This window comes from Pipra filicauda, unplaced genomic scaffold (assembly GCF_003945595.2).
Source record: "Pipra filicauda isolate LSUMZ 115617 unplaced genomic scaffold, ASM394559v2 scaffold268_size1050017_pilon, whole genome shotgun sequence".
In the NCBI taxonomy this organism is placed as follows: Eukaryota; Metazoa; Chordata; class Aves; order Passeriformes; family Pipridae; genus Pipra; species Pipra filicauda.
The window spans coordinates 318370-344523 of record NW_024104385.1 but is presented as its reverse complement, the minus strand read 5'-3'; the positions used below and the strand labels follow the sequence as shown (position 1 = coordinate 344523).

Below are 26154 nucleotides of genomic sequence, written 5' to 3'. Positions count from 1 at the left end.
TGGAAATAGGGCATTTCTGGCAGAGGCACTGTGGTTAGTCTTCACATAGAATTACAGAATGGTTTGAGTTGGAAGGAACCTTAAGACCATAATGTTCCAACCCCCTGCCATGGACAGGGACACCTTCCACTAGACCAGGTTGCTCACAGCCTGGCCTTGAACAATTCCATGGATGGGGCATCCACAGCTTCTCTGGGCAATCTGTGCCAGCGCCTCACTACCGTCACAGGGAAGAATTTCTTCTTAATATCTAATCTACATCTCCCCTCTTTCAGTTTGAAGCCGGTCCTATCACTTTAGTCCTTGTCCAAAGTCCCCCTCCAGCTCTCTTGGAGCCACTTTAGGCACTGGAAAGGGGCTCTAAGGTCTCCCCAGAGCCTTCTCTTCTCCAGGCCGAACAACCCCAACTCCTCAGACTGTCTCCATAGTGGAGATACTCCAGCCCCCTGAGCACCTCTGTGGCCTCCTCTCTACTCGCCCCAGCAGGTCCACGTCCTTCTTATGTTGGGACACTGTCAGCCCCTGACCTGAGTTGTACAGGTAGCCCCCAGTCATGCACAGGCACAACAACTCTGCACTCATACCGGTAACTTGAGCAGAAAATCCTCCTGGCTGAACCGAAATCCAATGTCAGTGAAGGTGCGCTGGAAAAACCCCGTGGGACGAAGAACCATCACTAAGTGCAGGTTCCCTGGGAATGATGCCTGTAAGGAAACAGGGATGTCATTCACCTTGGGGATGTGGCAGGTCCAACAACAGCTTCCAAATGCACTGAAAAGAGGGGATTTTTACCATTTTAGTATTGTTTTTGATTGCTCCTGATGGCTTTTCCTTATTTTAGAAACAGGAGGGAGACACTGTAAGCAGTTTAGAGATACAAGGTCTAACTGCAGGAGGGTTGTCCAGCCCCAGTTCCCTTTGGAGCAGGCAGAAGTTCAGCCATGCACCTTGGAGGGACACTTATTATAAACTTTAATAATATATATACTGTTCATCATTATAACTTGGAGAGTGAAATTACAACTTAGCAGGGAACAGTGGGCTGGAACATCAAGAGGAATGACAGATTGAGGAAGCAAAATTATTGCCAAACTTGCTAATCATCCCATAACTGCATTAAGCACACTCGTCTTGTCCTTGGTAATTACCAGGCAACATTTAATTTGTGGCAAGAATTTGGAATTTCCTGTCTACGCTGCTGGAGCCTTTTTTCAAGCATATGGTTGGCAGGTGCATTTTCAAATAGATCTGTGAAAAGGGTGCTTGAGAATGAAAAAGAATTTTTAAGAAAGTAGGAGTCACATCATTAAATTATGGATATGATGCAAAGATTTGAGTTAATTAAGACATATGATTTACTCTGGGATCCTGCCAGGCCAGGTTACATTTCTCCATATATTCCTCCTTATATTATCCTCCTCCATGAAACATCATAATAGTATCTATACCAAGGATGAGAATAATGAACATGTTTAGGTATTTTGCACTTCGGGGCACTTAATCTGTGCCTCCAAAACAAAGATCACCCCCATAAACATGCATTAGTGTTGTTCAAAACAGCCATGATTTACTCTTGAGATCTGACATCCATGAAATCATTTGCTATGTTTTCTTTGGTAGGAAGGCTCAGGTTGTGGCTTCCACTGCCCACAGCTTCACTTAGAAATGGACAGTGACTTTTAGGATCATATAAGCCACATAAATTCAATATATTGATCTGGTGTTATTTTAAGTAGGAACAGAAAAAAAAATAATGTGAATGAAACGCCAAATTCATACCCTTTGGAAGTCAACAAGAATGGTGTCAGGGACAAGGATTTGGCAATAGAAACAACAGCAAACCATTAAATAACAGAGACACTTGTGCTGGCTCCAGGCCCTGGGTCCTGTGCTCCTGCTGCACAGCACTTGGGTAGCACGTAACATCTCCAAAAAGTCTGCTGTCCCCAGATACACAGGGATGGCTACAGCCATGGCAGACTCCAGGAATCAACTTCCATTCCCATGACACCTGTAGATGGACCAAAAGTCTAAATGTGGCCATGGAGTCACCAGACCTTTGCAGCTCTGAGACAGGACTTGCCCAAGAAAGTGTGGGTGAGGACCTGCAGGAGATGCAGGTTCAGGTCCCTGCTTAATTAGCTCTACAAGGAAGCTCATCTCTCCTGCAAGACAACCCCAGGCAGGCCCTCCAACAGCACAGCTAATAGATGCAGCTCAGGACTTTTATCTTGATCCTCCCATATTACTAGAAAGAAAATCATCCACAGACTACTGGATATCTCAGAGGAGTTGGAGTGGTTCCTCACTTTGAGAAAAATCTCTGCCTGGGATGCAGCAACCTTCACTGAGGAAAGCACCACCAGAACTGGCACTGGTTTGTAGACAATGCTGTAAATTCTCAGTTCACTCAAAATGTCTAATATTTCACTGGAAAGTCTCTGGTAAGCTCAACACTCATCTTCCAGCGTGTCCCAGAGAAGCAGACTGCCTTTCCCACTTCACTGTGCTGACTCTCCATTGGAGCTGGTAAATACTCCTACTGCTCTTTCCAGGCCTGTTGGCTGACCTGGCTAGTCCTTGGCACTGTCATGCTCTGGCACATCCCACAGCACTAGGACATCCCATGGAAAGACCTGTCAGTCTGTATTCATGGCCTTGTTGTGCCCGTCCCTGCAGAGCTGTGAGTACATCACGTGTTATTCCCTCATGCCCACCCTTATGTCCCTGTTTACCTCATTCTACATCCTCATCATTTTCCAGTGGGCATTTCTCTGCAGACAGGACAACAGTAGCATCCCCCAACAAGGTTTCAAAGTTCTCACCAAGAAGTCACAACGAGCTGCAGACCTCAAAGGGCAGGATGCTGTTCTTCCAAGATAGGCCCTGTGCTCCTGCCATTAATGGCTCAAACTGACTTGAACTAAAACCTTGTGAGGGCAATGGCCTTACATTGCTTTAGATCTCAGAGGCTGCAACTTGAGGTCATTCTGCATGGTTGTGAGTTCACTGCATGTGAATCCAATGGTGAAGTTCCACAGAGCTTTGGGAAAGTTCCTGTTTCTAGTTCAGAAACACAACTGCCTGTTCAGGTCTATGAACTTTAGGCTCCTACTTTGATCCCCTTCTGAAAAAATGCATTAGGAATATCTTTGAGAAGAACAAGTCAGAAATTCCTCTTTCCTTGATCTTACCTCATTATCTCCCTTCATTCCCTGTTCCCTTTAACCCCATGCAGCTCTTCAAGCTTTGCCATCTCCTACTCCTTCCAGTCCTTTTTATCATGTACCCTTTGGGTGCTCAGCAAATTCCCTGGAGAGAGGGGCCGGGTGTCCAAACCATATTCCCCCATGGGAACCTGCAGACTTTGAATGTCTTCTCCTATGAGCCCTTGAGCAGGAAACCTACAGCTCCAGGAAGATGGACCAGCAACCAGGTTGCAAGCAGAGCTGCCTGCCAAAACTACACTGCAACAGTGAAAAGGTGTGAAATGCCTGTCTGAGAGCAAAGATGCCCTTGGACCCCTCTGTTTTCACAAATGCAGGATGCCAACACATTCCACTTGGTTTCCAGGACAGGTGATTTGATTTCTGTTCAGTTTAGAAAGCATTTGGGGATTTTTCAGCTGATCTTATATACATAGGATCAAGGTCAGCACTTACAAGTAGCTACAGAACAAGAAACACAGCTTTGCAAATGATACCTAATGCATTTCAAGCATGGAAAAAAATGAACAAGCCAAAAAATAAGCTTCCAGAAAGACAGACATCAATCAAACTATGTCCTGTGCCCCCCTAGAGGCTTAAGGGAAAGGATGAAATGTTAGAAAAAAATCACATAGACCAATAATCCCTCAGATATAGCATTCCTGAAGGGACTATATTTTTTTTGATCATTGCTACAATTCCAGAGCTGAAGTGTAGATAAGTTTCCTGCAAACTGAAGACTAATGTTACTGAAGACACTGCTGCAAAAACCCCTTTCCCACGATGTATTCAAGAAAGCAAAGACAAAAGGGTCCTTAAACTTGCCTTATGCTTTATCTTATAATTTATAACACTGCAAAGAATTGTGTGCATTTAGTAAACTTTGGCTTATGTAACAAAGCACCTAAAGAACCCTCTGAAGCCTTTGCCCTCTGCTACTCCTCTGCAGCATATCAGGAAAGGCAGGAAACTACCGGCGCAATTCCACTAAATCAGGCAGTTGGCAAAATTTCACTACTGTTAACTATCTCACTGACCAAAGCCCATGCTCACAACATCCTTCTCCTTCCAAGGACACAGATATGTGTACCTTAAGGCCCCAGTTCAGCAACTTTTTTAAATGCACACTTAACTATAAGCACCTGATTTAATCAATAGGGACAAACTGGGCTAATAAAGCACAAGAAAGAACATGCACTGAAAGTATCACACTTATTTCCTCCTTAGTGAATATCTCATCTTGACACATTGTGATTTCCCTCCCAGTTTTAGTTATTCAATTTTCAGAGAATATTCTTCCCTGCAGTTCACTGGGGCATCCCTGAGGTTGGTAGTCAATAAACATAAAGAAAAAGTAGTATCTGCCAATGAGTTTGCTTCTGAGCACCAGAGTCTAAGGCCAGTGGTCCCCATACAGGTGCTGAAGTTAATGACTTTCTGCTGTCCCTTAAAGGAAAAGCATGTCATGCAACAAAATGCCAGATACTGCTAATGTGAGCCTTTAACTTCCCCCAGAGCCAGAATGAAAATCCCAAGCGCTCTGCTACCTTTATGTCAGCCGGCTGCATAATTAACCCCCCAAAGATGCTGTCAGCACCGCTGGGGCACCGACCCTACCCAGGGCCCCCTCGCTGCCAGAGGTTTTCCCTTCCTGCAGGAGCAATGATAGAGCCTTTCCCCGCGGTTGGAGGGCGCCGGGAGCAGCACTGCGGGGCAGCGGTACCCAGCTCCCGGCTGCTCCCGCACGGAGGATGCTACTAAAATTCCCCCCGCGCTGCTGGATTCTAGCCGCTCCGGTCAATATTCCCGCTCCCTCCATCCTCCCCCCAGTCCAAAAAGGTCCCTGGCCGCCGCGGTGCGGCCCCCCCCGTCCTTGGGCGCTGCAGCACGCCGGGCCCGGAGCCTTACCGCATCCCGGCCGGCCCGCCGCCCGCCCCGCCGCGGGCCCGCCTCCGCCATCGCCCCGCGCCGCCGGGAGCGGATGGGATGGGGATGATCGGGATGGGGAAGGGATGGGAGCCGCGGCGCTGCCCGAGCTCGCCCCGCTGCCAGGGGGGCGGGCAGGCAGCTGTACAGGCAGGCAGGCAAACCCTGCCGGCACCCGGCTGGCAGCCCCGCTCTCCTCCCCAGTGCTGGGTTTGCTTTTAAGGTGGAATGCAAAAAATCATCCTGCAGACGGGGCCAGCTCTTTCCTTCGAGGATTGGGCTTTCAGCTTAGAGCTTTCATCCTTCCCTTTCCCTCTGTCATTATCTCCAAGGTACATTTTCAAGCCGTTTAGTATTTTAGGGGGAAACTAAGGAAAGATGCTATGGCCAAAACCTGAGGCTTGACCCCGGCAGTAGGGCATCGCTTCCCAAAGCCAGGAATACCAGCATGAGCCTAGTTTGCCCATGCAATTAGAGACATACACAAAGAGTTAAATCAAAAAATCTGTACAGCCTGATATAAAAATTTTTCTGGATCAGATGCACAACCGCAGAGCTGCAATTGCATATACATATGCTCAAAAAATAGGACACACTCTGTATTTCAAATTCAGCTTCTTTGCACTCCTTTATTCCAAAATTACACAAAGATCAGAAAAAAAGATTTCTCTTATTGCAGCATGGCTTATGGTTTATGATTGGAAAGAACTGAAGATTTAATTTTTTGTTTTAGCTGCACAAAGGCAAGTCAAGATGCCTCCTGGACACAGAGACAGCTCTTTAGGGCCAGACTCTATTTTTAAGGCAAGATTCCCAAGTCTTAAGATTTAGTGGACACAGGTTTCCTGCTTCTCATCCCTCTTTTCACAGATCACCTCCCCACCATTTACATGGACAGCCCTGATACTGTGGGCAAAGTCACTTCTCCACCTGGACACCCAGCACATATAGCTACCCAAACAGGGTGTATGCTTAAAGGTCACACAGTAATTAAATTTACTTATTAAACACAAAATTAATGACACTTCTCTAGAAGCTACAAATTAGGACAGGATTTTTTCACATTTGAAACTTCCAAACTATGCAAAGCAACTACATCATCCTTAAAGGGTGCTCTTGGTACTAGCACCTGTTCAAACACTGGCAGCAGAACTGAATTTTGATGATCACTTTAAAGAACTACTTTTTAAATGCTGCTTCTTCTCTAATGGTATGGTAACCACGCTTGGAAATTCCATTTATAACATTCAGAAAAATCAGAACCCAAAATCCTGCCAACAGTATCTTATGCACACTGCTAAAAGGGAACCCTCTCTTCCTCCTATGAGATGCTAACCAGCAAAATGCCATCAAAGCCAGCTATTTTTTACACTGAGTTCTGCTGTACCAGTACTAACTATCTGATTTATCCAATCTGACCAGAACCAGGTAAGCGTTTTCTTCCTCAGAACGTACCATTTACTTCATTCTCTATCAGATGGATCAATGCCTTTAGCTGTTCAATGATTACAAGCAGAAACAAAGGCAATACAAACACACCCAGATTATTTTCATTGATTTACCCATATGGCATGTTCTGGTTGGGAAAGGATTTATCAATTAGCTCTACCTATCCACATTAGTAGATCCATGCAGCTATTAACATGATTTTTCAGTACCTCCATGCACTACTGTAAATACATGCTCTGATTCCATAAGACACAACGCATTGCTGAGTTGCAAAAACAGTACTTTTGAGATATGTTCAGACAAGATATGTGCTGATCATGTGTAGCACATAAACATGTGTACTAGATCATTTAAAACACATGAATGAATACAAACACTTTTAAAACAGATTTTTCCACACATGTCCACATACAAATGCTTGTGAAGCCTGTTTAAAGAACCTAAAACTTTCAGTCACCAACAATTAGGTAAAGTACAGTCTCACAAATAACCAGTTTCTAAAAAGAAAGTATATGAAGCCAAAGTTTCCACCCATCAGAAGCATAGAATGTGGCACAAAACACATTTGAACCACTATGAAAAAGTACAAAACTAAGCAAGTGAATCAAACAAGTAAATTAATACTCAAACAGCTCATTTATGCACTCAAATTAATTACAGGGCCATAAAACAAAATACTACCGGGAGAGAAAGCAGGAGCATCATTGTTCCTGGTTCCCAGTGTTTTATGGAAGAGATACATAATGGACATGGTGACTTAGTACATTAAAGGAAATTAACATTAAAGAGGACTTACTGCTATTTTTTGAAGAGTCATTTTGACTGATGTCCATGTGTCCAATCTTCTATCCAGGATTAGGATAAATTTGGTGTCAGACTCATATTGACTGTGAGATAAGAAAATACCAATAACCAGATCATATTTTGAGGAAATGTGACTCTGTTCCCCCTCCCCCAAAAAAACCCCAAAGTCAAGAACATGGAATGTAAACCACATTTTGGTACCTCCACGGTGGCTGAAATTCCCTTCAGAAAAAACTTTCCTGCCAGACTCTTTCCAGTGGTGCTCAGCAACAGGACAAGGTGTAATGGACACAAAGTGAAGCCCAGAGAAGTCCATTTGAACATGAGAAGAAATTTCTTTATTCTTAGGGTGGCAGTGCCCTGGAACAGGGATGCCCAGAGAGGTTGTGAAATCTCCTTCTCTGGAGATACTAAAAACCCGCTGGGGGTTTTGAATATCTCCAGATATTCCAGTGCAACCTGCTCCAGGTGAATCTGCTTCAGCTGAGGGGTTGGACTACATGATCTTTAAGATCCCTTCCAACCTAAGCCCTTCTATGATCTCCACAGCTCCCTTCCCACTGCAGCCTTTCTGTGATTCAGTGACTGTGGTAGCCCAGGGTTAAGCATCACTTTGAATTGTGTGGGAGGTGAAGACAGATTGCTGGAGATAACAGATTGCTCTTGAAACCCAAACTAGTCCTGAGAAGGATGCTGCAGAGGCCAGAGGCAGCTGTGCTCTTGCTCAGCAGCTCTGGGGTTGCCAGCAGCCTCCCTTTAGCTGATGCCCCAAGACCCCCCTGCCTTCACTGCCCAGCTCTTCCAGCTGAGGGAGCTGCCTGCTTCCCAGGTTTCATCAATCAAGCGATGACTCCTGGCTTGTTTTGGCAAAAGGCAACAGAAGTGACGCCAAGCCAGGGAAGGGCAATGCCAGCTTGGCAGAGGGAAGGGGGGAGCTGGTGCTGAAACTGGTTGTTGTGGCTTCCCCAGCACCTCCCGCAGTCCCACTGGGGAGGCAGAGATTGCTCGGAGGCACTTTCCGACATACTCTGGTTTAGTTGGCAAGCACAGGCTTCCTGACATCCCTTTTGACACCCAAATCCTTTGAGTTGCTTTGAAATCCCCAGTCGTACAAAGCGCGCCAGCCATACCGGGGGTGCCCAGTCTGGCAGGGGACCCAACGCCCGGCTGAGCTCCTGTCTGTAATTCAAATATTCCTTTCCCAGGTTAGCTGGGAACAGCTCAGCCAGGCTCCAGCTGTGACAATACACACTCCCAGGCAGCCTGAGTTACAAACTGGAATCGTGTTTGCACACAGGTGAGGGTACGCCAGCCTGTAACCAAGTCCTGCAATGCGAGTGTATTTACAGGATACTTAAGTAATATTTACAATATTTATTTTGCGGATGCTGAAACAGGATAGCCATGTCCCACGCCACCCTATCCAGGCGCCTCAGTGCTGGGGAGAGGCTCCCAGTACACGTGCTGGCTCCCCAGAGGTGGGTCATGTATCTGCACTGGGCACGGCCCTGTGTAAGCAGCCTCCTGCAAGCACCGTCTTCGCTAATTCTTGTGTTTGGCAAGGGAAAACACACGGTGGATTACTCAGAGAAGTATCACATGGCAGACAATATTTGGCAACTTCACTACAGAAGTAAAAAAAAAAGACATTTGAAGCCAGTGCAGGAGCTTTCATTCAGTACACATCTTGCTGCTCTGGTCTGTGACAGCCACAACTCTGACAAATGTATTTCAAAGGAATTAGCAGTTGTGCTCAGAGGGATAAAAAATGAAATTCCCTTTGGCTCATAATAACAGTTGACTGAAGATATGTAGAGGCAACCCAAGCTGTCCTACAAATATATCTTATGGATTTGTAACAGAAAACAGCAGAGAAAATGACTATCGAATTTTACACATGGGTCATATACAGAACTTCTGCATGTAGTAAAGTCTGAGGTTATACATTGTGAACATGACTTTTCAGCCAAAACCTTTACTAGCTAGAATAGTTTTGGCAACATGCAGGTTTCTGTTGGTTCTGTTCACCCCCACCACAAACTAAATGACCCAGGTGGGAGAGGGGCAAAGGATCCTTTTGTCTCAGGCAAAAGTAAATGCTTTGGTTTCACAGCACAGAAACAATTCTCCAACTCCCCACGATATTAAAAAACAAAAAAATAGTGTTTACAGAGCACTTCATCATAATAAACCCTGAAGAAGAAAACGAGAATCCAAGTAATTTGGAAAAGTCAGCCAGACTCTAGTGCACTGCCAGTTAATAAAAATATGCCAAAGCAAGCTGCTTACTCAGGGCAAGGTTATATTCAGAGAGTAACCTCTAAGCATGCTAATTTACATTTATCAGTTCCCTTACAGAAACAAAGAAGAAAGTTCCCAGCAGTCTAACAGCCTTGGAACCTACTGTGGGAAATTTTAAATTTATTCTGGGGCCAGTGGAGCAAGTCTGTGACTATTTGCAACCTCGGCCTTGCAGGTTTATCAGATTTCCAGGCCTGCAATATACCTTTTAGACTGACAAAAAAAAAAAATCAATGCTTTCTACCAAGGCTGCAAGGGGTGTTCATTTGCATCCAGCAGCAGAAAGATGGAGACAGATAACCGGGACAAGGATTACTTCTCTCTAGGTGCTTCTTAGTTTTCTTTTTCTTCTGAGTTTTTTTTTTTTTTTAACTTATCTTTAACTTTGTATGTGTTGCAGGATGCACCAGACTAAAAATAAAGACCTGGGGCGTTTTGCAGGAGGACTTGAAATTGGATCCCAGAGTCTGCAGTTGTGAGATTTAGCACAGGACTGAGAGACTCTTTGCCGCTGGTGGGATCAGGGCACACCAGCACGACCTGCCTAATATTTAAATTCAGAAGTATTTATAGCCAACAGCACCCTTCACTGTGCCACTGCTCTGTTATCAGTCACAGCTTTAAACCACTTTGCACCTCACTTCCCAAGATGAGTGAAACATGCAGAGCTCGTCTAAATACCAAAAAGCTGGATAGTCAAAGAATAGAATAGAATAGACTATTTCAGTAGGAAGACACCTACAGTGATCATCTGGTCCACCTGCCTGACCAATTCAGGCTGACCAAAAGTTAGACCATGTTTTTAAGAGCATTGTCCAAATGCCTCTTATACACTGGCAGCTTAGGATATCGATCACATCTCTAGGAAGCCTGTTCCAGTCTTTGGCCATCCTCTTGGTGAAGAAAGGCACACAGCCAACACTATATATAAAGGGATTTTTTTAGTTTTCAATGACAGCGTTATTTTTCTTTTACTTTAATGGTAATTAGGACAGTTTTTTGTAATAACAATCTTACATATATCACAATTACCTGTGTCTCTCCTTCAAGCACAGCCTGAAGACAGGCAGGGAGGTATTTTGAGTTGGATGTGCAGGCCACAGAAGGTGGGGACCTACTACTTATTTTCCTTTACAGCTCTTTCACTCAAGTGCTTTCTGCAGCTGCCTCCTTGCCTGCAGCACGGTTGCCAGGAATCCTAAAAATTAACTTGCCTACAGGACTCACCTTTCTCCTGGCTCTGTTATTAATGCTCTCACCTTGGGGAATGAAGAGTAGCTTCACTCCTTTATCTAACAATTATTTCTGGGAGAAAAATGCCTTATGAAATTCAGCTTCCCAAAGTACTACAATTCTGACAAAGCTTCCAATGAGGCTTACTCAGACTAATATCAGTGGGACACTAAACAGTCTTTGCTACTGCTTGCATGGGAAAGGCACAGTGTGTGTGGGTTTGAGATTCCCCTAAACATCCACAGGTCTGTGGTAAGGAAGTGTTGGTGTACCCACAGCTAACTCTGACACACATGTCAAATATTTACCTATTAGGGACTTCCTGGGCCAAAGCCTGAGCTCTGGTCCCATGATGTGATGCAGCTGAGAGATGTGTACACAGGGGTACCAGAGCTGACATATGCCTACCACCCTCACCTAGGTGATGCTTTTCCTTGCTCACCAACACCACAGCCTTTTTGGCTCTAAAGGGCTAAGAAGCACACATGTTTAGATGTGTTTATTGAGGCAGGCTGTTATGGTGGTAGGAGGAGCAGAGAAGGATGATTAAAGTGATTTTACTTAAACAGACTGAACGTGTTTGAATCACCAGCAAGCTCACAGCTCTCATTAGTTTCTTGATTGAGTTTGACCTATTATAGGGACAGCAAGACTGCTCATCATGCTAATGCCAGGGTGTTCACAGTCATATGGAATAAGAAACCCTGGAGAAACCAGGCAGAGCTGGGAAGTGCAGACGCACAGACATGGGCTGCCTGCACAGGACGAAGGAGAAACCCCCCTGACTGTCACACACCACAGCAGGGTCCTGTCCTGTTGGGACAGTGCTCTGCAGGCCAGGAGCCCACAAAACCTCAGAGTCCATCAAAAAGAGGACAGAGGAACCAGATGCTCTTTTTTTTTGCCATGCAGAGGTAGGTAAATGCTCCATACTTCTTTCAAGGCAGCCACTGATGGAAAGCTCCCATCTAGCTGCTGTCAACCTGCTCTCCCTGCAGGAAGAAATTTGCCAAAACAGGCATTATTCAAGAAAATTAAGCATTCCAAGTAACTGAGTCACCAGGCTCAGCAGCAAGAAATAGGAGGGCCATTAATCTAAGTATGCAGCCCTGTATGAGGCACAGGCAGACTGTCAGCAGCTTAACCCCAAGACACAGGCGGATAATGGGAGCTGCTGAGCCATCGCCTGTCACAGGGACCCCAAACGGTTTGTTCCTGTAATTAGTCTCTTCCTCTGGCTTCATTTCTCTTTTTCCACAGTAATGACTCTTTATTTGTATATGTCAAAATATTATTTTGCATTGGCATGGCATATATTAAGTGGTGACACATGCCAAAGCTTGAGGAAAGCTTGCTGTTAATTAGAAACTTAATAAACTAAATAAACTAAACATTCCAGCTGACAGGTCATAGGGATGATGTCCACTTCTTACTCTGCAGTTAGTGACACCTTAAGAACCACACCTGGACACCTTAAGGGCTTGCATCATTTGACTTTTCCCTCTTCCTTGCTCTGAGAGCTGAAGATGTCCCTCAACCCCACATACGGCATTACCCTTCCCTGACCCAGGCAGGACTCACACCTCTGCCCATCACAGACAAGAGCTAGAAGAGAGCCTCATACCTCGGGACTGACGTCAGGTATGTTAAGACTTTAGACACAGTCTCCTCGGGCACCTCGTTGAAGCGAGCATTGTCAGGGAGGGTGATAATCCAAGCCTTGTCCTTCCCTCGGCCACCTGGAATAAAAACAAGGATGTCTCCGTGGCCGTGCTTTCAAAGAGGGCCAACAGCAAAGACCAGAGGTCCACCAGTCACATCAGAAAACACACTGCCATTGTTATAGAGGGTTTTTTTACATCAACAAAATAGCAAAACCCAGTCCAAGCACAACACACACAGGCAGGTGGTAGAAACAAAAGTATTAGTTACCAGATATTTCCTTTATTTACTGAGTGTACTTTATATGGGACAGCAAAAGAAGTCAGAAATAGAAGGACAAAACAGCACACTGGTATGGAAATATATTTCAGAGCAAAGCACTTGTTAATGCATTGAGTGTTGGAAGATAAGACTATTTTACAGTATGGCACGAGACAGAAACGTAAGCTGCTCTTTCAAACTGTTTCAATGTTTTATTAACAGCATTTCTAGTGGCACTGGATACTACCTGATGGGTAATATTCCTTGTGGAGTATCATTTTGCCAAATAGTGCAAAGCTTGTCTGGAGTATTTAATTACCACACAGATGAGAGGGAGAGAGAGACCCTGGAGAAGTTCTCGGTACTCACCAGACAGAAAAGCAAACTCTTTCATCAGATCATCACTGATGTCCTTTGCACAGAAGGGTATGGTGGTTTCTGGAAAAAGGGAAAAGCAGCAGTCAAAAAGAAAGCACAAATCCAAAGCAAACCCGTTTATCAGTGTGCTAATCCAAAGGTGGAATTTGAACCAAATGCAGCTTCCCTAAATTATACATGAAATTTTGTAACAAAGGATACATGGATCTTACAGAAAGCAATGCTTCTAGTAACAGTAACAGGCCAAATGCCACATATGAGTAACACATGTATTCTAGTAAACGTACCATGGGAGCAGTGCCTGCAAGCTTGAGTGCTCTCCCTCAGCCCTCAAAGGGTCATATCCAATGTAAATTTTTATATTTTGGAGTTACTAATTTTACTCTCCTATTTTACAAAGTCTCCCAGTGCTTCCTAGCCTTGTCAATGCAATGGGCTGAGGTTTCTGCTGGGAGCAGCAGTGTCCCAGGCTGCTGCACTGGGAACAAGGTTGGGCTTTGAGACTGTTACAGTCTTTAATTTTGAACAAATAAGCTTCTGAAATCATGTGTTCACCTGGCACTGGGCCATAGGCACTGGAGAGGCTGTTGGTTTTATGTTCAGTTATTAGATTTCTTTTTAATTAAATAATGGGAGAGGCTGTTTTAGTACCATATTTAGCACCATGATCATTTCAGTGTCAATGAAGCACATCGGAACAACATACACCACTTAATCTTTCCCTGGGAGAAGGAAACAAAGACCAGACTGACTAAACACATGAGAAGCTTATAGTCGATAGACATTTTTCTGGATTATCTATATATGGAATGATAGCCAAAAATTAAACATCCTTGTTCCCACAAATAAATGTTATAAACCACATCTATACAGATTAAAGTCCTTGGGTTTTCTGATAATGAAATTTTAAACACTGATTATTTCACAGAGTTGGTCCTAGGGAATAATCTTCTGGCTGTTTTAAATCAGATGGGCTGCATACTTCTGCATACTCCAGCATAATCAATATTTATTCTATTTCCCATTTCCCAAAAGCTTTCTGGTCACTTCTACTTTATCTAAAGATTTTTCAGGCCTTTACTGGGCTGTATGGTGCTGCAGCACAGCAGCCCAGATGCGCAGGAAGGGGGGGTTACTCTGCCTCCCACAGCTCCCACCAGCCATGGGCTGCTTTTTGCCCTTCTGTGCACACGCTGCTGTTTCTCCTCTTGTAGATAAAAACACTGGTTTTGTCTGTTAAGGATCAAGCCTCAGTCCCACTGGCATCTACAGAAACATTCCTGATTTTAACCCTAGAACTGGTCTTGGTGAGAAGGAAGTTTGCCTTGCAAAGATATTTCAAATATTTGTCTCCCATTCAACTGCTTCACCCAACTTGAGGACAAGCAGCGGCAAGAGATTTCTTCTCTATTCATTGATGTTTTTACCAAGTCAACAGTTTCATACTGATAAAATTCACACTTAATAACTTAATGAGCTCCAAGACATGAAGTAGATGATATTAAACATGCAGGTCTTTGGAAACACAAGACAAAAGTCCACACTGTGCAAACATATTTGACTCAAATCAGTGTGGGGCTGCTCAGCAGCCTGTCCGTGTTCACAGACAGGCTGAGGCCTGTCCCCAAAGCTCACCCTGCCTACCCCTGGCTTTCCCGGAAATGCAGCCACCAGCAAAGCCAGGCATAGTTTTGCCATGTGCTGTAACACCCACGAGTGACTCAAGTGCTTGACAGTAAAAGCAAACACAGCTCCAGGTTGATAGTAAATGCAGCTTTTGTGTTGGTTCTGCACTGATATGGGAGGGACGTGCCAGTTAATTGAGAGCTGATCGGGAAACAGGTTGGGGAAAGGGGATTAACCTTTGCATACCACTTAATAAAAAAGGTTCACAAGATATTTTCTCACTGAGAACATAAAAATCTGCAGCCTTCAACTACACTGGAGACAGCTATGGTTGGGAAAAAATGAGCATTTTTGCACAGATGTTTTCAAATTTTGCTTTCCAGAAGAGAAATATAATCTCAAAAGTGTATGATCTACTCCCAGAGTCCGGTGCTTCTTCTTTCACATCTCTCTTACCTACAATTTCCCCATGATTGTCATGGAAACTGCAAAAAACAATGGATGTTTTAATCCTACCTGTGCTAGGGGCTGCAGTTGGACCTGCTGTGCTCTCTGGAAACCTGGGCACAGGTGCCCCCAACCTCAGAGCCTGACAGCTAAGCACAACACCAGGGTCATGATGGCAAGTGGACCTGACATTTTGGGGTTTGAGGTACAAAGCATCATAGGAAAACATTTCCCACCATGCTCAGGAGTCATGGTTTACTTGCTCCCCAACATTTCATTCCACTGAATGTTTCATCCTTGACTTTGGCACAGAGGTGGACACCCAGACTCCTACCCCCTTATGACTTTGAGTATTTTGCTTCCCAAGGGATGACAGTTTTGGAAGAGGGCACTCAGCATCTGCAGAAAATCAGTGATTTTCTGAGCAGTGCCAAGTTGAACAAAATAACTTATTCAAGGAACGAGTAGGTGGGAGTACCTTACTGCAGGCAGTGCAGATGGAGCAATTCCCTTACAAACCCTCCCCATCTCCTGTGAGGTAGAATAATCTAACAGTGAAAGAGGAGAAGGATGGCTGCCCTTTGGCAAGGTCAAGGCACTACAACAGCCTAATTGTGGTCCGACTGAAGCCACTCCTTGGCCAACTCATCCTTGGCACTCGCTCTGTGTTGGCCACCAAACTCAACCTCCCGGGCAAATATTAGGGAAAATCAAGTGCTGGCATCAAATTCACAAGCGTGTTGCTGTGCCTGAGGCACATCAGTTGGATGCTGAAATAAATCATGTATAGAAGCATGACCTTTGTCCTCAAATATTAATCTCTGGAAAAACAGCAGTCAAAGGCAGTGAGGCACCAAAGATATCCGCCTCTCAAACAAGGCTTCAGTTGATGTTCTTGAGCAAACTGGGGATTTCTTCTTTAAAGGGCACTCTTGGGACAGTACAGAAAAGACCCCGGGGCACTGCCCACCACTGGCTATGAACAGTACAGCTAGCTTGCATGTCACTTGGCACAAGGCAGAGGAAGTTAAAGTTTCATGGAAGTCCAGCCATTTCTTTCAAAGCCAAAAAGAGGCTTTGTGATCATCAGCTATTACAAAATCAAGCCTGAACTCCCCATGTTTCAGCATCCAAGAGTATATAAACTACACTGCTGTGCCACACAGCTGGTATGACCTCAGGTTTTACTAAAATCCAGCAGCATCTGGATGGGTAAACTGTCATAACAATGTAGCATCATTTTTATTAGGTTCTAAATTGGGCATTTATAAAATGCTGCTGCAATTACTACATTCAGAGACTCTCCTGCAGGGAGATCGTTGCCATGACGCAGAGTTTTGGAGGATGTGTGAAGCCAAGCAGGGAAAAGACAAAGGGGGAATTCAGAGCTTTCTACCCCACTGAGTAAAACTAACGTGGCTCAGCAAGGAGCCCTGCTGAATCTGTCCTGTCCCCATCTCCCGTTTACACAGTCCAGAACATTTGGCTGTGTCCCCTCCACAGGGCCATATCTTGAGGCCATTGCACAGACTGCAGTTGTGAGAATGATGCCTGTTGTCAGCGATCTCCCCTTTCAAGACAATTCAAGCACGGAGGGACTTTCATGCACAGTGGAGGTCTGTAGTGACACTCAGAGAGAGGACAGCTACTCTCGGAGTCCAAATTCCTCTTGTAACACTCAATTAAACTCTGAAGTGCTTTGGTCTTTAGCACCTATTGTTTTCTTTCCTTTTCCAAACTTCACAGGCCCACAGCATCTGCAGACAGCAACTGTGTAACACATCTGCCAAGCTGATGTAACAGTGCCTTACACTCACCACACTGGCCAAATATTGTTTGCTGCTATAAAATCCATTTGGAGATGGCTTTGTTGTGAATGAAGAATAGCAGCTTTTCATGAGGGGGTTGCTGCTGTAGTCTAGGAAACAAAACTGAAGAAAATCAAATGAAAAGGGTAAAGGATCACACTGAGCTTCTCCATGATCTGCCTGTTCTCAGCTGCTTGTCCATTTGGACAGCTGGTGAAGCAGCATTTATTTGGTGTTGAGGAAGCCTGCAAATCAGCACATTTGTAACCTACTTCCACGTCCCTCTGACTTTCTGGGCTAACTGGGGTCACCAGCCAGCATCTGTCTTGGGTTGTCCCACTGCAGGAAAGCCCACCTGCCTGCAGCATCTCCTTTGAGACTAATTACACCTGTAACACAGACCTACGCACATCGACAGTGTTTGCAGGAAGCTCTGGGGCTCAGGGAGCTTCAATGAGCAGGGCTTCTTCCAGCTGCCACAGCTGCCACATGACCCTGTCAAAAGGTCAGTGTCAGTGCCAGCCTCCCTGAACAGTCCATGGAGCACAAACTAGGCTGAGTGTGAGGAGTAAGCCATTCCCATCTTTGCTTTGCACAGGAGTCAGAACCGAACTCCCTTCAAGCAGAGTGCCCCAACCATGAACCCAGCACAGTGAGGAGAGTGGCCCTTCCAGCTTCTCCTGCTGGAGCCGCTCGACTTTGCAAAATTATATATTCATTAGGGAAAAGAACAGAAGCACAGCCCTATTTCTGAGGAGAAAGACCAATGCACCACCTGGGATCTGTCCTCCAACTCAGCCCTGATTGCCATACACACTCCAAACTCCAAATACCCTAAAGGAGTGACCCTGCAGCCCATCACACACAGCACTCATTTTGGATATGGGGAACAGTTAAACTTGACATTTAAATAGCTGTAAAAGGCAAAGAGCTCCTCCAAGAAGAATGACAGAAAACTATCCTACAGGGCTCCTTGCTGTATGAAAACCTGAGTCTCCATCATCTTGGTGTGCTGGGTTTGACTACAATAAAGTAGCTGGTATGGGGCTGTGTTTTAGAGCTGTGCTGGAAATGCAGTTGATAATTCATGGATGTTTTTGTTATCACTGAGCAGGGCTTACACAGAGTCACGGCATTTTCTGCTCCTCACCCCACCCCACCAGCAAGTGGGCTGTGGGTACACAAGGATTTGGGAGGGGACATAGGCGGGACAGTTGACCCCAACTGACCCAAGGGATATCCCAGACCATATGGCCTCATGCTCAGCATATAAAGCAGGAGAAGATGAAGGAAGGGGGTTGAGTTTGGAGTGATGGCATTTTGTCTTCCCACCCTTCCATGTGACAGAATCCTGCTGTCCTGGGGATGGTTGAACTGCCTGACCAGGAGAAGCAGGGAATGAATTCCTTGTTTCGCTTTGCTTGGGTGCAAGGCTTTTGCTTTACCTTTTAAACAGTCTTTATCTCAACCCATGAGTTACTTCTCTTTTACCCTTCCCATTCTCTCCCCTATCCCATGAGGGGTATGTGAGTTAGTGGCTGTGAGGGGCTGAGCTGCTGGCAGGGTTAAACCACAGTGTTATCCCAGACAGTGAGTGGCTGAGCCTCACCCTGTTTCCTCACTGATCAACTTCAAAAAAGACTTTGGATTCAATACAATACACAACACAATACAATTCTGCCTTTCCACACACCATGTCCAGAAATCAGGACAGAGGGAGTTAATAGGAAAAAAAATATTATTTTACACTGTCTGCAAACAGACTTTGCACTACACAAAGCTTGTGCCAAATGACAAAGTGCCTGTCCCTGGCTGAGGGGAAGGAGAGGGGCAGGAGGACAGAGGCATCCAGGCAGCTGCCCTTATTACCCACACACTGCTTCAACCAGTACCTTTTGGGAGATCTGCCCCACCTGTGTGGTCTCCAGGTGGTGGCTTCCCCAACAAACTTACACTTGGAGTAGGATCCTAATACTCACATGACCAGATCCATGCTCCTGTCTCTCCATCCTGCTCCATACCTGCCCAGGAACAGAATACAACACTGTGTACTGGCAAAGCAGGTGTTTACACAGCATTTGTGGGAACTGGAGCCAGGAAGGGTTGGTGACCAGCCAGGAGGCAATAGGCTGATGGAGATACCGAACAGCACGTGTATTAGAGAATGCGTGGCAGAGAATAGGACATTGTGCTCCTCAACAAGGACTGCTGTATTCACCAGAAGGTTATTTACAGGACCTGGTCTGAGCAGAGAACTGATAGCCAAGGTCCTGAGGCTGCTTCCTGGCTCTGAGACTAAACTCTTTGGTAGCTGGGAGCAAATTGTGTCACCATTGGCTTCATGTCCTCATTTGTGAACAGAACAGGCACAAGTGCCAGCAGAATATGGCATTACCAAAGGGTCATGAACATGTTTGATGTCAAGAAGAGGAAAGACCCCTGAAGCCCCCATCCATTCATCAGACTGATGCAGGTGTCCATGTCTGTACAGGCTGTGTGAGAGCTGGCACCAAAGGGCAGGTGTTAAAAACCCTGTTGAACTAACCATTGGATGGTATTGGACTGACCTGGACAGGTGGGTAAACCACGGGACTGGTTTCTGGGTATACCAAAGAACTGAAGATCTTGGGATCAGCCATAAGTCCACCAGCCAGGACTCAGTGGTTTCCTCCCCAGGGACTTCAGACTCAGGGATGGTTTTCCCCTACAAGTGACTTTTCAGTGTGAAGGGTCACAGTGGCTCACAGGTCACATACCAAGGACTTCTAAAGATTCACAGGACAGAAAAGTAGAGGGACCTGCTAATAAGAGACTTTTCTACTCATTTCCACCGAAGTCATGCAAGAAGAGCACATTGGGGTTAACCTTATGCTGCAATTACACCTTTATAGCCAAGGGAACAGCCTAGCCACAGATTAAGACCTGTGATGACCTTCTCCCCATGTGAAGAATACCCTGCAGTAAAGCACAGCCTGCATCAAATAAGTGTCCTTCTCTCCACACCTGAGCTCAGCTGCTAAAGAAACTTAAGAGATTCTATTGTGTAAAGTGAATAGGCTGCTGTGGGTCTCTCCTACATCTGCATGTGATCTCAGGTATGCTGCAGAAGCTAAATATGTCATCATTAGTCATTTCTAACAGCACCTCCAAGCTGCACCACCCTCGTATGCACCAAACCCACATTTAGCTGGTTGTGCATCCTGCCCTGACACACAGACACTTGTTGCTGGGGGTACCTGCTGCAAAGACAAGGCAGTGTTGCTGTCCAGGGCAGCCACACAGAGCAAATTCTCCTTCAGCCATCTCAGCATATGGATAACAATTTCTGCCGCTGCACGAACACCTGGCACATTCAACAGTCTGTAATTCCAGGTGGTGCAGCCATTCCCCCTGCCAAGCAAGCGACACAAAAGACCCACTGAAATATTTATGGCATAAAGCTTCAATACCTTTGACTGCTACAAATCCCTTTGTCTCCCCTGCCCATGGGAACAGCTCACACCTCACTGGAGCTGAGGGCTCACGGGAGCATCTTCTCCCCTGAGCCCTGGGCTCAACCTGCAGGCACCTGCTTTCTATCCACAGCCAGTCAAAAACAGATTTTCATCTGGAGGGACAGATTAGCAATTAGATTAGGTTTATAAAAGCCTATTTTTCTGGAAGAGGTGATGTATTGATCCTGAGGAAGATGGGGCTCCAGGGTCAGTTCTGTCAATAGCCTGATGGCAAACTTCCACCTGCCACGTAAATCTCTTCATAAATCCTCAGCCTGGCAGAAGCATTCCAAAAGCCACTGCTACAGGGTGGCTGAGTTTCCACCTCTGATGTTTCCTAGGAAGAGTTCCAGCACAATACAGGGGACAGGGGAAGGCAGAGCTGCAGGAAGAGCTGCACCCTTGGAACATGATGGGATTTGGGGATGACAGTGTGGTGCAGGTGCTGGCAGCACACCCTGGTCCCCAGGCTACAGGTGGCAGCAGGTCCAATCCAGGAGCTGCCAGGAGCCCAGTGATGCTGGCAGCCAGGCCTGGGTGGCCTTCAGAGAGTTCACTACAGAGGCAGGTCAGCATCAAACACCTTTTTTGGAGCCAGACAGAACAGACACACAGCAGCAGCCACCACGCCAACATTTCAAAGGGACCCAGCCCCTGCAAAGCCATGTCCTGCAAATGGCATGAAAGCCCCAGGGGGGTTAGTCCATCACTAGGCACGATAGGTTGGTCACCACGCCAGGTTCAAGGGCTCCTTCAATTATCCTTTGTCAGACTGGGAAGGATTTTTAAGGAAAGGTTCACTCTGTTTGCAAGCTCCTTCTTCTACTTCTCCCCAAGCACCTGCTCCAACACAGTGTAGGAGGCAGGATACAGCACCAGATGGTCCTCTCTTCTGACCCAGGGCTGTGCTTCTCTACCAAGGCCTTCCGGGGCTTATGTGCAGTCGATGCTTCAGCACAGACACACATCCCCATCACCCAAACCTGGGGGTGTGCTCAGCTAAGAAACTATACAGCAAAAAAGCATGAAGCTTCTGAAAAACTAGAATGACCTTTTCAAAAGGCTTAGATTTATATACGCTGAGGATAAGAGGAAAAACGCAAAAGAAAATGCTGTGAAGGGAAAAAAGAAATGGAGAAATTGTTAACTCAGTGCAGTCCAGGTTTGTGGATCATCATCCAGGCAGCATGCCCATCCCACAGAGGAATGTCCTCACAGGATCAGCTGAATCACAATAGGAGCTGATCCCTGTGGTCAAAGAGGGATCAGACACCACCACATCCAGGCATGCACAGAGTGACCCAGGATCTGGCTCCACGGCTGAGCTTGCAAGTCCCACAGCTGGAGGCTCCCACTCCTGGGCATCCCTCCAGTGGGGAAACACCAGCTGTGAATGAGCAGGAACACCCGGGGCACTAGCATGGCACAGCTGCAGCCACTCACTGACACAAAACCAGCCAAACCTCATTCCTGCTGACCGTGGGCCATCACTGCCAGCAGAACAAGGTGCAGCCAGCCAAGGATCCCAGAGAAGGTGCAGTCAGCTTAGGATCCCACATTCATAGGAATGTCACCTTCCAATAAGGTTTTTGGGAACTGGAGTGAGCAGGAGGGTTCACAGGAGCCAGGACTGTGCCATGCTGCCAGTGAGGGGAAGGATGCTCAGGGGAGGTTAAAAGGTCCAGGGTGTCCCAGTGTGGTGAGGACAGTGGAGTTTCATAAGGGGGGATCTCTTCCAATTTAAATTTAGCAGCTGACAAATGGTGGCAGCTTTTCTAAGAAAAGATTAAGCAAAAGCAAACTATATGGCAACAAGGCTTACGTGTTACCTCCTGTTACGCTCTGGTGTTTTCACATCCAATCAGAAAAACTGTATTCTGGTATCACACCAAACTAAGCAAAAACTGGGAAAGATAAAAGCCAGCTCCACCACACATGAATTCGTGTCTATTGCAAGAAACGTAATAAAAGGTTCTCAACACCCACTCCTGTGGATTCAACCACAGCGTGGGAGTTGAGAAAATCTAGTTTCTTGTATTTCTACTACTTAGGAGCTTCAATGTACTTTTAATTTTCTCCTATTTCCAATTTCAGTCTCTCTTCCCTTACCAAGGGAGCATATACAGTTGTTTTCATATCAGCACCAGAGTGTGTTTGCCAACTGTGCAGGAAAATGCACATTTAGCCTCTGCCACCAGCACATACCTCCCCAGCCACCACCATCAGCCCTCAAACCAGAGCCCATTCAGCACAAAAAAAAAAAAAAAAAAGGCCCAATAACAACATACAGACATCAGTAACTTTCCCATCATCATTCAATACCATGCAAGTGCTATTTTTTTCCAAGATGAATTCCAGCTTTGGGCACAAAGTAACTCTGGGGAGATGTATCAGCAGTAAACCCTTGGGCCCCCCTACCTATCTAAGGAACCTGGGATTAAGTTCACTAAGGTCACTGGAACAATTTCTTTCACAGCCCATACAGCCAGGAAACTAAACCATGCAGCCAGGTTCCCCCAATGGCATCACCTGGAAACTCAGCTGCAAAGCGAGGGAAAATAAACACAATTTTTCCTGAAACGAAAATGGAAATGCCCAATTCTGGCATTCCCCCGCTAAGCAAAAGCACATCTCCAAATACAGCTAATGGCATTCCTGCAGCAGCAGAAGGCCAATGGAATAGAAAGTGAGGGGGGAACGATATCGCTGGTGCTTGCTGGCTGTCTCACACCACCCAGCCCTTGGACAGACATCCCTGGAGTAGCAGGATAACTGTGCCTGCACTGGGTCCCAGGGAACAACTCTGCCCCAGGAGACCCTGAGTCATCCCTGATGTATAACCAAGTCCAGCGTTGCCTGAGAGGAAAAGGGATTCAGAAAACAAGGTAGCCCCACCCAGTCACTTCCACCAGTGCTCCTCACACTCCAGTTCCTCTGCCCACCAGTTTTCCAATGACCTTAAATTTCCCTACGTTAGGGAAGCTGGCAGATGAGATGACTGAGGCTGAAGCAGTGGAGCAAACTGAGGAGTGTGGGACCTGAGCTGTGCTCAGCCCATGTGCCAAACAACCACCGTCACAGGGACACGTATCCAACGGCACGAGGTTGCCTATTTGCAGGATGAGGCTGAGGGAACTTTCCTGGTTTGTGGCTCCAGGATTTCCTTGGAAATCCTACCTGCCAAAACCAACTTCAACAAAAGGCTCCTATCACAGCACGACCAGGGGTAATGTCTGAGTTCTGAACTCCCCGTCTCCAGGCACACAGGAGAAGCTCCATGTCTCCAAGTATCCTCCAGTTCAGCAGCAAAAAGAGCACTTTGGAAAACTCTTTCTTTCCTCCACCATGTTCTACAATTCGGTTGCTCCCTCCCACACAGCCCTGCTGTCACTCCACTTTTGTCCTGGTACATGAATGATAAACCATTAAACTGTGGTTGTAGCAAATGCAATGCAGGGAGAGGAAGTGCATCCCACATACTACTGACTGCTCCCAGACTACTACTCCTCCGTGGCCCACCCAAAGGGGTCTGGACTGACGGCAGCACAGAGCTTTTGGAGGCTGCTCTAGCCCTGCAGCTCTGCAAGGGAGTCCAAGCCTTTTTAGGGATGAGAATGGCCATAAAAGGCTTGGTTTTTATACAGGCTTCTATCTCACTGTAAGGGAGATATGGAGGAAATCTCACCTTCTAATAGAAATGACCAACAAAATTCCAGTACTTCTGCATGAAGAGAAATGGTTAAAACATGGTCCCAGATTAGGCTAGCTGCTCAGAAATCAGTGATGAGTAAAACAAAACCATCTGATTTATTTTTAATCTCATGATCTGGGGAACCTTACTCAACTTTGTCTCTTTTTCAATATCTCATTTTAAGAACCTATACAGATGCCAAATCACGCGTCCGGATCCTGCAGCTATAACCACACAAGTGTGCCTTTGTGGGGACATTTCTTTTTTGTATGAGCATTACACAAATGTCATCTGCTAAGAGCTGGTCAGGAGACAACACTCATGCTCACAGGAAACCTGCTACCTGCTTTCACCCGGCTCCCGTTACATCGCACATAACAAACGTTCACCATCTGTGGCCCCATCCCCGTGTCACCCAGCTCCTCTCCAGCAGCGTGGGTGTTCCATGCTGACACCAGCACAAGGAGGATTTAATCACATCCATTCAAGCAGCATCCTCTGCTAATTGACCACAACCATCCCTCCCCCTACGTTTTCCTACTCTGTTTGCTGGGTGCAGTGAACAGGGTCCAGCGGGCAGGACAGCCGGAATAGAAGGTGCTGCTGGCATCATCTCAGAAGGGCACATACACAAGCAGCTCCTGAGAAGCAGGTGGTATGTTGTTTAAGTCCTCACCTGTGACTTACCCTCTGATAAATTCTTCCTGAACCCCAAACTGTGCTTTTCAAAGAGGTCAAGGAACCTGGAATTAGCCTGGAAGCTTTCTTTTGGGTCAGTGTCTTTTTTGTGCCTGGCATGGCTCCAAGTGCTCTGCCAGCTGCAAACAAAAAAGGAATGATACCTTTTCATGCCTTGGACTCCTGCATCCTCTAGGAAGGCTGGAGTCACCCAAAGTGCCACCACCCTTCCTGGATTAGGAAAGACCTCATTGTAAAAATACCTGTACTCCCCACAGGAAAAAAACATAATGAAAAAGTGCGGGCTCCACACAGTTTCCAAGCAGATCACTGTCCGTCAAAGGAAACATCGCTGAGGCAGCTACAGCTTGAGGAAAGGGATCAGATTGCATTTGCTTCTCACGTTCAGGGTGTGCAGCCATAGAACCACAGCCACATCAGTACAGTGCTGCATTCCCGGCATAATCTGAGATTCAGAGGTGTTTGAGGACCAAGAAATGAGGAAGGGAAGAGGGGATGTCTAACAGAGCAACACACACCTTACGCACATCTACTGTTTCTCTAGTTCAGACCCTGTAGAAAGAACAGTCATTGCCATCAGGTTGAGATGCAACTTCCCAGGGAAGAGTTCTTTAGTTCTGGCCATGGGAATCTGAGCAGGGGACTCGCGCTGGTGAACACTCTCCTGTCACCGGCAGCATCTCCCATCTCCAAACCGCACTTTGAGCTACGCATTCCAGTGACACGAAGGGAATGTCACCAGTTTCTCATTAAAAACCGGGGCCGTTCCGCACCGATCGTGCCGTCCATTGAATAAACAACAAAATAACACCTCGAGTGCTCGGGAACCCGCGTGCGACGAACCCTTCCGACTTATCCCCGGTGCCTACAACGCGCCCGCCTGCCCCCGGCACCGGCATAGAGCCGAGGACCGGCCAGGGAGGGATGGGGCATCTGTGGGCTCCCCGCCGGGACCGGGAGCGACAGCCGGGAGCCGCTGCTCCCACGGGGGGGTGTCCGGGGAAAGCCCTTCGCCCCCCGCCCGCCGCCTCCGACACCGGCGAGCCCCGCGCCGGCCCCGGCACTCACCGGCGGCGGCCTCCAGCAGCGCGGCGGAGCGCAGCAGGCGGTAGTAGCGCTCCATGTCCCCCGCCGAGGTGCCCCCCGGCGGGGGCCCGGCCGGGGCCGGG

General features: G+C 46.6%; 1 protein-coding gene across 2 annotated transcripts in view; it reads right to left on the bottom strand.

Moving 5' to 3' along the window:
• Positions 1-26154, bottom strand: part of MCF2 (MCF.2 cell line derived transforming sequence) — a 59266-nt gene extending 33112 nt beyond the window's left edge. Inside the window, exons 1-5 of one of the 2 annotated variants that reach the window (XM_027742745.2) lie at positions 26054-26154; positions 13212-13280; positions 12544-12658; positions 7378-7468; positions 585-704 (exon numbers count right to left, since the gene is read on the bottom strand). In XM_027742745.2, the coding sequence (XP_027598546.1) occupies positions 585-704; positions 7378-7468; positions 12544-12658; positions 13212-13280; positions 26054-26108 (450 nt within the window). In that variant the 5' untranslated portion in view covers positions 26109-26154. Of the gene's footprint in view, positions 1-584; positions 705-5114; positions 5181-7377; positions 7469-12543; positions 12659-13211; positions 13281-26053 lie in introns of those variants that run through there. The other variant, XM_039382401.1, reaches the window with a different exon arrangement.